The sequence below is a fragment of the Pecten maximus genome, chromosome 8 (genome assembly GCF_902652985.1).
Source record: "Pecten maximus chromosome 8, xPecMax1.1, whole genome shotgun sequence".
Classification (NCBI taxonomy): Eukaryota; Metazoa; Mollusca; class Bivalvia; order Pectinida; family Pectinidae; genus Pecten; species Pecten maximus.
This window is the reverse complement of record NC_047022.1, coordinates 12174468-12185882: the sequence shown is the minus strand read 5'-3', so window position 1 is coordinate 12185882 and position 11415 is coordinate 12174468. Positions and strand designations below refer to the sequence as shown.

The window sequence follows — 11415 nt, the reverse complement described above, 5'->3', positions numbered from 1 at the left end:
TACAGACTGTATAAACATTACTGAGTTTATGAAACTATTAATGAGTTTGTGTATTACCGAGATTGTCATGACCTACTATCCAGCAATCAAGCAGAATACGAGCAGCGTCCGTATTACTGCTGTTTTCATGTTTGAACTGTATTGTACTGCTTCCCCAGTTTAATTCTAGGATTATGTTTTATCCATTTTCCCATTATTCTCTTCATTGCGGAAGCTGTTATCGTTTTCAACCGCAGTCGATTCACATTGGAAGCCATTTTTGTTTTCAGGTTTTTTAGTGTGTTGTGCGCAAGCGTGTTATCGTATATGTCACAAAATTTGCATATTCAGACTATTGATCAACGAATTGTGATAACCTTTTTATAATTAATAATTGATGTTTTTTATGTACATATATCATCAAATTCGAATGGTTACTGTTCATAAGGATATTTGTTTTAAAGATATACCCAATAATATGAAAAAATACAAAATAAAAATTGGTTTACCGTGATGTCCCTTTAAATAAAGTAGCTTTGTGTAGCAAAGTCCTTGGAAGGCGAGTAGAAGTATAATAGAGTTTATTACATTTTTACCAGTGAAATATAAAAAAAATATTCATTCTATAAAAGTGATATTTTTCACTAGTGAAAAATATCACTTTTGCTGATTTGACCAATCAAATTAATGAGTAGAAAATACCAAAATAATTGACCAATCAAAAAGCCCGACATATATGTCAGCACCTGGACAGGGGGAACTACTTTTTTTGTTTACAAATTATCGCTGTAGGCCTAGTTAGCATACAGAGTAGGTTTTTCGTTGATAAAAAATGTAATAAACAGAATATCTAACAGTGTCTTCAGTAATACCAAATATATTTCACTCGTGTGGCTAATATTTTAGCCCCACTCGTGAAATATATCTGGTATTACTGAAGACACTTTTAGATATCCTCTATTTATGATACCTTCATATGCGTGTGTATCGGAGGCCATTGTAATACCTATTCAGCTTGCGTCTTCCGAAGTGAATTCGTTCTCTTGTAGGATTAGTTTCTTATTCAACATATAAAACATATAAACAGTTGATTCGCCTTAAGGAAAGTACAAATGAAGTGTCACTTATAACACATTATTTGCACATAGGTTACCAAGGGATAAGTTCTCCTGTGAAGTTAAGAAATGATCCACTGTCATCCTCGTTCAGACCAGACATAACCTGGAGCATCATCTCCACACTCTGATGGGGAAGCAAGGGTGCTGTCGGCACACCCATGTCAGTACGGACGGACCCTGGTGACAGACTTACAGCAAGAATCCCGTCCTCACGAAGATCAACGCTAAGGTTTTTAGAAACCATGTTGAGAGCAGCCTGTCAGTTAACAAGGACCAAAGTAAAATTAACGGTTAATTCTAATAGGGAATTTTAGGATCAGTAGTTTATTGAAGTATAACATAAGAATGGATTTTTATCATTGCAAAGATAACTATAATGAAATTGTATAGATATAGAATGTTTTTGTATATTATTTAAATCAATAATGAATACTTCAATAATTAATTCAAATTACCTTTCTTGGGGATTTAGATTTTAGGAATGATGAACTGATAATAATCCTTATTTATTAACTTGTTACAACTAGTTAGCAAATCATCCTGTCGATATACTGAATTCAAATTACTCATTACCTTGGATGTTTTATAAGGATATCGGCCAAGTAAATAGTCTTCATTGGTTTCTATGGAAGCTAGTCGACTTGAAATATTCACAACAGCCGACTTCCTCCACGATAATCCTATGCCATCTGTTGTCTTTGCAGCTGTTTTTAAGAACGGGAGAAATGCCTGAAGATGAAAATGAATTAATTGCAAATATGTCACATCTTACATCGATTTAATTCACACATATATATATATTAAACTTTTTCCTGGCGAAGTGGATAGTAATTGGAATTAATTATTTCAATTTTAATCTTCGTCTTCTTCTTTGGAGCGTGTCAACGCGTTTCGTCAAAAAGGTCTTTTAGAATACCAGTGAAACTGCACACAAGTATAAAATACACAATGCGAGTCTGTTGACTACATTTAAAATGAGCCTATGGTTTGCCAAAAGAAACAATTAATTGATTACTATGTTACTGTATATGGAATGCAAGTAAATGAAGTCGACTTTGTTTGAGTCCCTTTACCACCTGTTACAATCGGAACTTGTTTTTGTTCTTTTCCATTTGATTGTCAGAGAAATATAGATATGCGGATAAGTTAACGTTGAATTACTTATATCGATACCTCAGCTAGCATGGCAAAAGGGATTTTCGTAGCTAATTTGTCAGACTTCAGACTTATTCTAAAATTTTAGCGACTTTTTCATATTTATCTGCCGTCTATTAACCGTGACTCCTGCTACTTAATTAAAATATAGACCTGGTTTCATTGTTGTAAGGTTTCGCTATTTTGTCTCATTATTTTGAGCTGTGTGATCACTGTATTAATGAACTTAACTTCCAAAAATTTTGATAATTATCATATCGTGTTTATTACCATTCACATTTCATGTGAGACCATTATGATCTATGATTTTAATTATTTATTTTATTTTGATTTGATTTTAAGTAACTCAGCTAACACCAAGTTATGACTTACCTGTGTAACGAGCAGGGGTGCTACCACGTTTGTCTTGAAAGTATGCATCATTATATCCTCGGTTACGTCATGGAGATCGCCCCCAGGCCCTACCCCAGCATTATTGAGGAGCAGGTTTAGGCCCCGGCCCTGTATAATGTGTCCCACTTTTTCTGTGACTTTTCGAATGTTTTCTCTATCTGTCACATCTGGAAGAATTATACACACATGTCTTAATTCCTCACAATACAAGCTGAGAGTGAGAAATATAAGAACTGGAAGCAAATTTTCAAATCAAAATATTGATATATATATATTATTTAAGGATTAACATAAATTATTTTTTTCTGTTATACAGTCATAACAGAAAAAACTGGAATGTACTCAAAATAAACCGCGAAGCGGTTTATGAAGAGAGTACACTCCAGTTTTTTTATGTTATGACTGTATAACAGAAAAAATAATTTATGTTAATTCTTATAATTTAATTTCGTCTTATACACACCAAGATATTTCACTTTCTTTGGCGAACTCTTTTCTGTGATAAATTATTACAGTGATCAGTCATCAGCCAATCAAAAATGACGTTACATTTCGCAACGTCAAAAATTTTGTTATGGAGGTATAACAAAATTATTTCAGCCAATGAAAATTTCATACAAAATTAAATTATAAGTAATATAACATGTTGTATGATTTTAAGGTCTGTTATCTTATACATGTATCATAAATAGCACTGTAAACGTTCGTGATTTGACACTCAAATTGTAGCGGGAAACCAAATTAAAACAGACTGGCAAAACGCTGAAATAAGATTACCGCTAAAATAGACACGTTTACAGAATGCAATAGATTAGGTGTTGGGGTGACATCTTTATCTTATTACATGACTGGTATTTTTTTTTTTATAATTAATTATATCTGAAATATGAAAGTCTTCTGTCAAAAGAGGAATATTAATTACGTTGAAAAGTTAATAACACACCAACATGTTCAATTACAGACTTTTGATAAGGTTGATATACATGGTTTATTAACCCGGGAAATATATCAACTGAGGACAGAATCCGAGGTTAATAGTTTACCATGTTTTAACAAAAACATCAGAAGAATAATAAAGATTGCTATGAAGCATTTGTAATACATTTACTTCAGTTAAGCATATCTATCTAACACCACACAATCAAACAGTAGACTATATCAATCAAACTACATTGATAAATAATCGGTAACTTTCAAACATTCAGTCATTACTTTTTATGTTTCAATTGCGTGCAAGAAATCTAACATTGTTGAATAATACTGAGGGGAAGTCATTCATAATCTATTAAAAAAAAACCCCATCCACTTCAACGAGTTTTTTTTTATCAGTTTTATTTCCACATCTAGTCAATATGCTTTTTAATGGGTACCACGAAACACTTTTGAACAAACCCGAGAGTGTGAAAAAATAACATTTTATGATAATAAAGTGTTTCTTAAAAGACTTTACATGTATGAAGTATGAAAAATTGTGTGTGTAAAACACTTAATTCAAATGCTTATTTCTTATGGTATAGGTTGGGTTAATACAAAAGTACACATATTATTCAATATTGATAAAAAAAACGAGGACAAAGCCAAACATATTTATAGATTTACCTTGAAAGAATACAATGACAAGACCTGGTGTTCCGGAGAGAAAGCGTCCTCTGTTTCTGGTTATGTGTTAACTCCGAGATAAAATTCATAGTATACAGGTATATTAATGTTATTCAGTAAGAGGTACATTCTAAACTAAGATGGTAATATGAAAATATCAGATTCTATCCGGATATATCCCCCAATTTGTATGAGCCTTGTGTACGATATGTGAGCTGAAAATTAACTTCTAGCAGTGTATATTAATGTTTAACAGTTTATTATCGATTCTACTTACCAAGTTTCAAGATATGCACAGATTCAAATTTACTGGCTATTTTCTTTAGTGCCTGAAAAAGCAAAAATAATATGTTAAGGAATTATAGTTCGCTATTTTGAATATATATATGTAACAGGAGAGGAGAAAATGTAGCAGCCAGACCGGGGTTCGAACCCGGGACCCTCAGAACTCTAGACGGAGACTCTATCACTGAGCTACTATATATATGTCAAGTAGTAATAACGACAGTACAGACAAGTAAATTGTCGAATTTTCGAGGCAATCTGCCCCTTTATCAAGACACAGGTAAATTACATACGATCGCATATAGACATAGAACATGGAACAGTTACACAAATATAGTAGGTATAAACAACAATAAATATCGTAATGTTGTAAAAACGACCCCTTCGGCCGATAATTAATTCGCCGAGGGCCTACTATGATTAATTAGGAAACATCTTGGGTGGTGTACAGATGGTAAAAGTAAATGAATAAATAAATAAATAAATAGATGAATAAATAAATAATATAACTAAAAGGTTTAACAAAATAACATCGCGGGTTGATTCAATGTGATGGCAGCGCGTGCTATGTCGTGAATGTTTTGGTTATTGTTTTTTACGCGGAATGTACATTTCGTCCCGCAAATCTCGGCCCAAACAGCGGGTAGCAGTGACAATATCGGGTGGCAAATCCCATATTAAAATTAGTTCATTTTAACGAAATTGAATAAATATTAAAATCATATCAATGTAATTGTGTAGAAAGGTATAATTTAGGCATAAGAAACCAAACAAAAGATGGTCGAAAGATCCCTTGACTGAATTGACCGAGACGCTGCGATTGATATGAAACGCAACGGTAGTTATTCCAACTCTGGACTGTTATTCGTCAGCTCTCAGGTTATAGTCATCAATGGCGGTAAAGGGAGAGGGAAGTGACATCTATGTCGTTGCTTGCACATTTCATAATATCTTAGGACATCGTGAATAGCCACAAAGAATGTTCGACATATCGATCTTTAACAGTGTACCACTGATTTGTATATACACGATATCTCACAATTAAAGAATCGAAGACGAAATGACCTATCGGTCCGTCAACGACATAAATTCTACAAATACTATCAACTTCTACATCAGAAAAACATATTTTTGGTTCTAAATATCGATATGTATCTCCCCCCCCCCCCCCCCCCCCCCAACGCAACGGGATAAACAAAACAGGTAAAAACGGTTCAACTTCATATTTACGTCTATTAATTACATCATTTACCTTACTCGTTCACTGAATAATAAGATACACATCCATTTCTACATCAAAATCACACACTGATATTGTTTTTTCCCCCAGAAATGTCGCGAAAATGACTGTAAAAGAAAACACATTTCCCGTTGTTAAATCGGCTTAAGAAAAGGCCAACAAATGTATCTGAGGTCCTGATAGAGTGGACATACAGGTAAATGAAACATTTTGTAATAATGTCATAGCTGTCGGAGCTTTTCCTTTTACCAGTGTAACGACACAGGTAGCATACTTATTTGTTTTTGTTTAACGTCCTATTAACAGCCAGGGTCATTTAAGGACGTGCCAGGTTTTGGAGGTGGAGGAAAGCCGGAGTACCCGGAGAAAAACCACCGGCCTACAGTCAGTACCTGGCAACTGCCCCACCTAGGTTTCGAACTCGCAACCCAGAGGTGGAGGGCTAGTGATAAAGTGTCGGGACACCTTAACCACTCGGCCACTGCGGCCCCCAGGTAGCATACAAATGGCCGACTATGTCCATGAACTGTATCTACAGGGTAAGGAGTTATTTCCGTGTCAACCCGCGAAGATCCGAGAGAGAATTTATCAAGGTGCTAAGTTAATGGGTATTGTCAATCTAATTAAGTAATTATTGTAATGATACGCTGCAATACAAGATCTAACAAGCTGTGGGAGAGAGGCGACTTATGTGATCCACTCTCCGCATTGTAACACCTAATGTATTTAGTGCTTCATTGCTTTTCTTACTACTTCATTCATTCACTCATTTTATCTTTGTTGTCTACCGATAAATCTTTCTTTATATGTAACCTAGGGTATCGTGATGACGGTAAACCAGGATCAACATGACACCCTAAATTAGCTAAGTATTATCAAAGTACATTTATGTATGTCCATGTCCGGGTACAGACAGGACAAATGAGCGAGTGGTACAGTACTTATTTAAAGCTGTTAAGGTCACTTTCTTGTTAAAAGTAATATGAAAACCTCAACAGAACGTCACTTTCTGCCAGGTCTACAGTCGCTATCATCATTAATGACATAATGTAACACAGTCTCAATGTATAACAAGAGGCCCAAGGGCCTTAACGGTCATCTGACTCTAAATTAAAGACCCTTATACTACATTGCATTGCAGAATGCATTCTCTGTAGCGAGTATAGTGGTAATGTTAGCCATGGTGGCCATCTTGGAAATTGGATCAATCCGAAAAATAACAACACTTGATCAAGACTATCTCAGGATCATTTCTGGTAAGTTAAAGCTGAATCCCACAGGTGGAATTTGAGAAGAGGTTTGAAATAGTTTGAAATAGTTTGAATCGATTCAGGAAAACCATGATTGCGCAATCATGTTACAAAATGGCCGCCGTGGCTACCATGTCAAAGTTTTTACGAGACCGAAAAATAACAACACTATGTTGGCTCTCCTTCCTTAACATCCTCACCCATTTCCAGCTCAATGGTACCAGTGGAACTGGAGAAGAAGTTGAAAATGTGTTTTTGAAGATGGCTGTCATGACGGCTATCTTAGATTTCTGACTGACCCGATAAATAACAATACTTGGCCAGGACCATCTCAGGGTCATTTCTGGTAAGTAAGAGCTGAATCCCACAGGTGGAATTTGAAAAGAAGTTTGAAATAGGTGTTGTTCAGAGAACCATGCTTGCGCAATCATGTTACAAAATGGCCGCCATGGCTGCTATGTCAAAGTTTTTTTTAACGAGGCCGAAAAATAACAACACTTTGTTGGCTTTCCTTCCTTAACATCCTCACCAATTTCCAGCTCAATGGTACCAGTGGGACTGGAGAAGAAGTTTCAAATGTGTTTTCAAAATGGCGGATGTGGCGGCCATTTTGGATTTCAGACTGACCCGAAAAATAACAACACTTGGTCAGGACCATCCCAGCATTATTTCAGGCAAGTTTCAGCTCAATCCCACGGGTGGAACTTGAGAAGAAGTTTGAAATGTGAAAAGTTTACGCACGGCGCACGACGACGGACGAAACATGATGACTATAGGTAATCCTGACCTTCGGGTCAGATGACCCAAAAACGCATGGATAAAGAATGATAAAAAGCACAAAGTATACAAGTGTCAATATACAATGATAAAATAAACCATAGTGTCAATATACCATGATAAAATATACAGCAGTGTCAATATACAATGTTGAAATAAACCTCCATGTCACCACAGAGACAAAGTTTACCACAGTGTCAATATACAATTATGAAATAAACAGCAGTGTCAACACAAGGACAAAGTATACCATAGCGTCAATAAACAATGATGAAATATACCCCAATGTCACCACAAGGCCAAATTTTACCTCATTGTCAATACACAATGATAAGATAAACCACAGTGTCAATATACTATGATAAAATAAACAGCAGTGTCAATACACAATGATGAAATAAACAGCAGTGTCAATATACTATGATAAAATAAACCGCAGTGTCAATATACCATGATAAAATAAACCACAGTGTCAATATACTATGATAAAATAAACCGCAGTGTCAATATACCATGATTAATAAACAGCAGTGTCAATATACAATGATAAAATAAACCGCAGTGTCAATATACCATGATTAATAAACAGCAGTGTCAATATACAATGATAAAATCAACAGCAGTGTCAATATATAATGATAAAATATACCGTAGTGTCAATATATAATGATAAAATATACAGCAGTGTCAATATATAATGATAAAATATACAGCAGTGTCAATATATAATGATAAAATATACCGCAGTGTCAATATTTAATGGTAAAATAAACAGCAGTGTCAATACACAATGATGAAATAAACAGCAGTGTCAATACACAATGATGAAATAAACAGCAGTGTCAACACAAGGCCAAAGTTTACCACATTGTCAATATACCATGATAAAATAAACCGCAGTGTCAATATACCATGATAAAATAAACCGCAGTGTCAATATACCATGATAAGATAAACCGCAGTGTCAATATACCATGATAAAATAAACCGCAGTGTCAATATACCATGATAAAATAAACTACAGTGTCAATATACCATGATAAAATAAACCGCAGTGTCAATATACCATGATAAAATAAACCGCAGTGTCAATATACCATGATAAAATAAACTACAGTGTCAATATACCATGATAAAATAAACCGCAGTGTCAATATACCATGATAAAATAAACAGCAGTGTCAATATACCATGATAAAATAAACTACAGTGTCAATATACCATAATAAAATAAACTACAGTGTCAATATACCATAATAAAATAAATCGCAGTGTCAATATATAATGATAAAATCAACAGCATTGTCAATACAACGTGATAAAATAAACCGCATTGTCAATATACCGTGATAAAATAAACCGCAGTGTCAATATACCATGATAAAATAAACTACAGTGTCAATATACCATGATAAAATAAACCGCAGTGTCAATATACCATGATAAAATAAACAGCAGTGTCAATATACCATGATAAAATAAACTACAGTGTCAATATACCATAATAAAATAAACTACAGTGTCAATATACCATAATAAAATAAATCGCAGTGTCAATATATAATGATAAAATCAACAGCATTGTCAATACAACGTGATAAAATAAACCGCATTGTCAATATACCGTGATAAAATAAACCGCAGTGTCAATATACTATGATAAAATAAACCGCAGTGTCAATATACCATGATAAAATATACCGCAGTGTCAATATATAATGGTAAGTAATATAAACCGTAGTGTCAATACACAATGATAAAATATACCGCAGTGTCAATATATAATGGTAAGTAATATAAACCGTAGTGTCAATACACAATGATAAAATATACCGCAGTGTCAATATATAATGGTAAGTAATATAAACCGTAGTGTCAATACACAATGATAAGATAAACTACAGTGTCAACACACAATTATGAAATAAACAGCAGTGTCAATACACAATTATGAAATAAACAGCAGTGTCAATACACAATTATGAAATAAACAGCAGTGTCAATACACAATTATGAAATAAACAGCAGTGTCAATACACAATTATGAAATAAACAGCAGTGTCAACGCAAGGACAAAGTAAACCATAGCGTCAATAAACAATGATGAAATATACCCACATGTCACCACAAGGCCAAATTTTACCTCATTGTCAATACACAATGTTAAGATAAACCGCAGTGTCAATATACAATGATAAATAAACTACAGTGTCAATACACAATTATGAAATAAACTACAGTGTCAATACAAGGACAGAGTATACCGCAGCTTTAACACAAGGGATTAATCACGCCATATCGTCAATAAAAACATAATGTCTACCACAGCGACATAATACAATCAAAAAATAAAAAAAAAAAAAAAATAAAAAGCTGAGTTAACACAATCCCAAAATGAAACGCAGACAATATAACACAAGTTCAACACACATTAAACTCCGCACTCAAGTCAAAAGAAGATTGCAAGAACAGCAAATAGCAAAGTCTTTAAACAAAGACAAAGGAAATCCAAGGTGAAAGGGTAATACAAACAGAAACGGTGTATTTTTGTCACTACGTGTCTATGCTTAGCTCCAATTTAATTTGTCTTTAGTTTCCTGTTGTATGCAATGGGGTTGTGACATATTGTTTGGTACACAAGCTAAAATAAGTTATAAAGTTTTATTTTATAGATAGGATTTAATAGTTCCTTTTATGTTAAATTGTGGCATTGACACCATGGAAAGTGATATTATTATAGTGGGGTGATATTTTTCAGTCGATTAAATGAAAGAAATCACAAAAATTCCCTTAATCGTCCAATAAGCTACCTGTAACTGTTGAATAATTACATGATTTACATGCTTATTGGACAGCAAAGTGTATTACCGCCAATATCTGTTAGATATAGTACATAAATGAAAATTTATGGCAACATAACTGTGTTTTTAAATTCCATCAACGAAATAAACTCCCATAAACTTACCACAGCATTGTCAGGTTTCCGGCAGGTTGCTATGATACAAGTTGGAGAGGATGGTGAACTTGCAAATTGTCTGACGAACTCGAGACCAAGTCCTCTGTTGGAACCAGTAACAAGCACTGTCTTTGGTGGTGAGTTCATCATGTTTGGCCGTGTATAGCTGATGTTAAACGTGCCTTTCCTTATATACAAGCTAATCTCCTTATGTAAACATTATACAATAGCCCGTCAACAAAGGTCACCGGTAAAACCAACTCAACTCGTGTATTCCCGGATTCTTAATGCTATCGTTCGGGGAAGTTCTTGTAACATGTCCCCGTTTCTTCCCGGATCAACTGTCCCGTGGACGTTAAAGGCCTGGTAAGGGAGAAATCGTGTAGACAGCCAAGGTACATGCTCCACAGGACATGTTTCTCGTAACACCAGTTGTATTAGTGCTTTGATGGGGATCATTACGATCCATGTATTTCTGTACAAGGCATTTACTCACCTGTTCGAGACATGTTCCTCGTGGCGGAATGCCATTTTACACGCTCTTAGGTACAATGGCTTACACACATATCACGATGGATGCCGATTATGTATAAATATTATACAAATATTATGTTTTGCTTAGGTAGTTGGTTGTTATAGTGTATCGCCCTTAGGGTGGCGCTT

The 11415-nt window shown here is 34.5% G+C and overlaps 1 protein-coding gene across 1 annotated transcript; it reads right to left on the bottom strand.

Annotated features, from left to right (window-relative positions):
- Window positions 1-847: 847 nt before the first annotated feature.
- LOC117332472 (C-factor-like) lies at window positions 848-11178 on the bottom strand. Its single transcript, XM_033891389.1, has 5 exons — window positions 10762-11178; window positions 4522-4573; window positions 2625-2812; window positions 1671-1826; window positions 848-1353 (listed from the first exon to the last, which is right to left on the bottom strand). The coding sequence occupies exons 1-5, from the start codon at window positions 10900-10902 to the stop codon at window positions 1129-1131; spliced, it is 762 nt and encodes a 253-aa protein (XP_033747280.1). The 5' UTR covers window positions 10903-11178; the 3' UTR covers window positions 848-1128.
- Window positions 11179-11415: the final 237 nt, after the last annotated feature.

Coding starts and splice junctions, on each gene's coding strand:
- LOC117332472 (XM_033891389.1), bottom strand. CDS start 10,902: ATGATGAACTCACCACCAAAGACAGTGCTTGTTACTGGTTCCAACAGA. Junction 2,813..4,521: donor TGTGCATATCTTGAAACTTG/GTAAGTAGAATC, acceptor TAATTCTTCCAG/ATGTGACAGATAGAGAAAAC. Junction 1,354..1,670: donor ATCCTTATAAAACATCCAAG/GTAATGAGTAAT, acceptor GTTAACTGACAG/GCTGCTCTCAACATGGTTTC.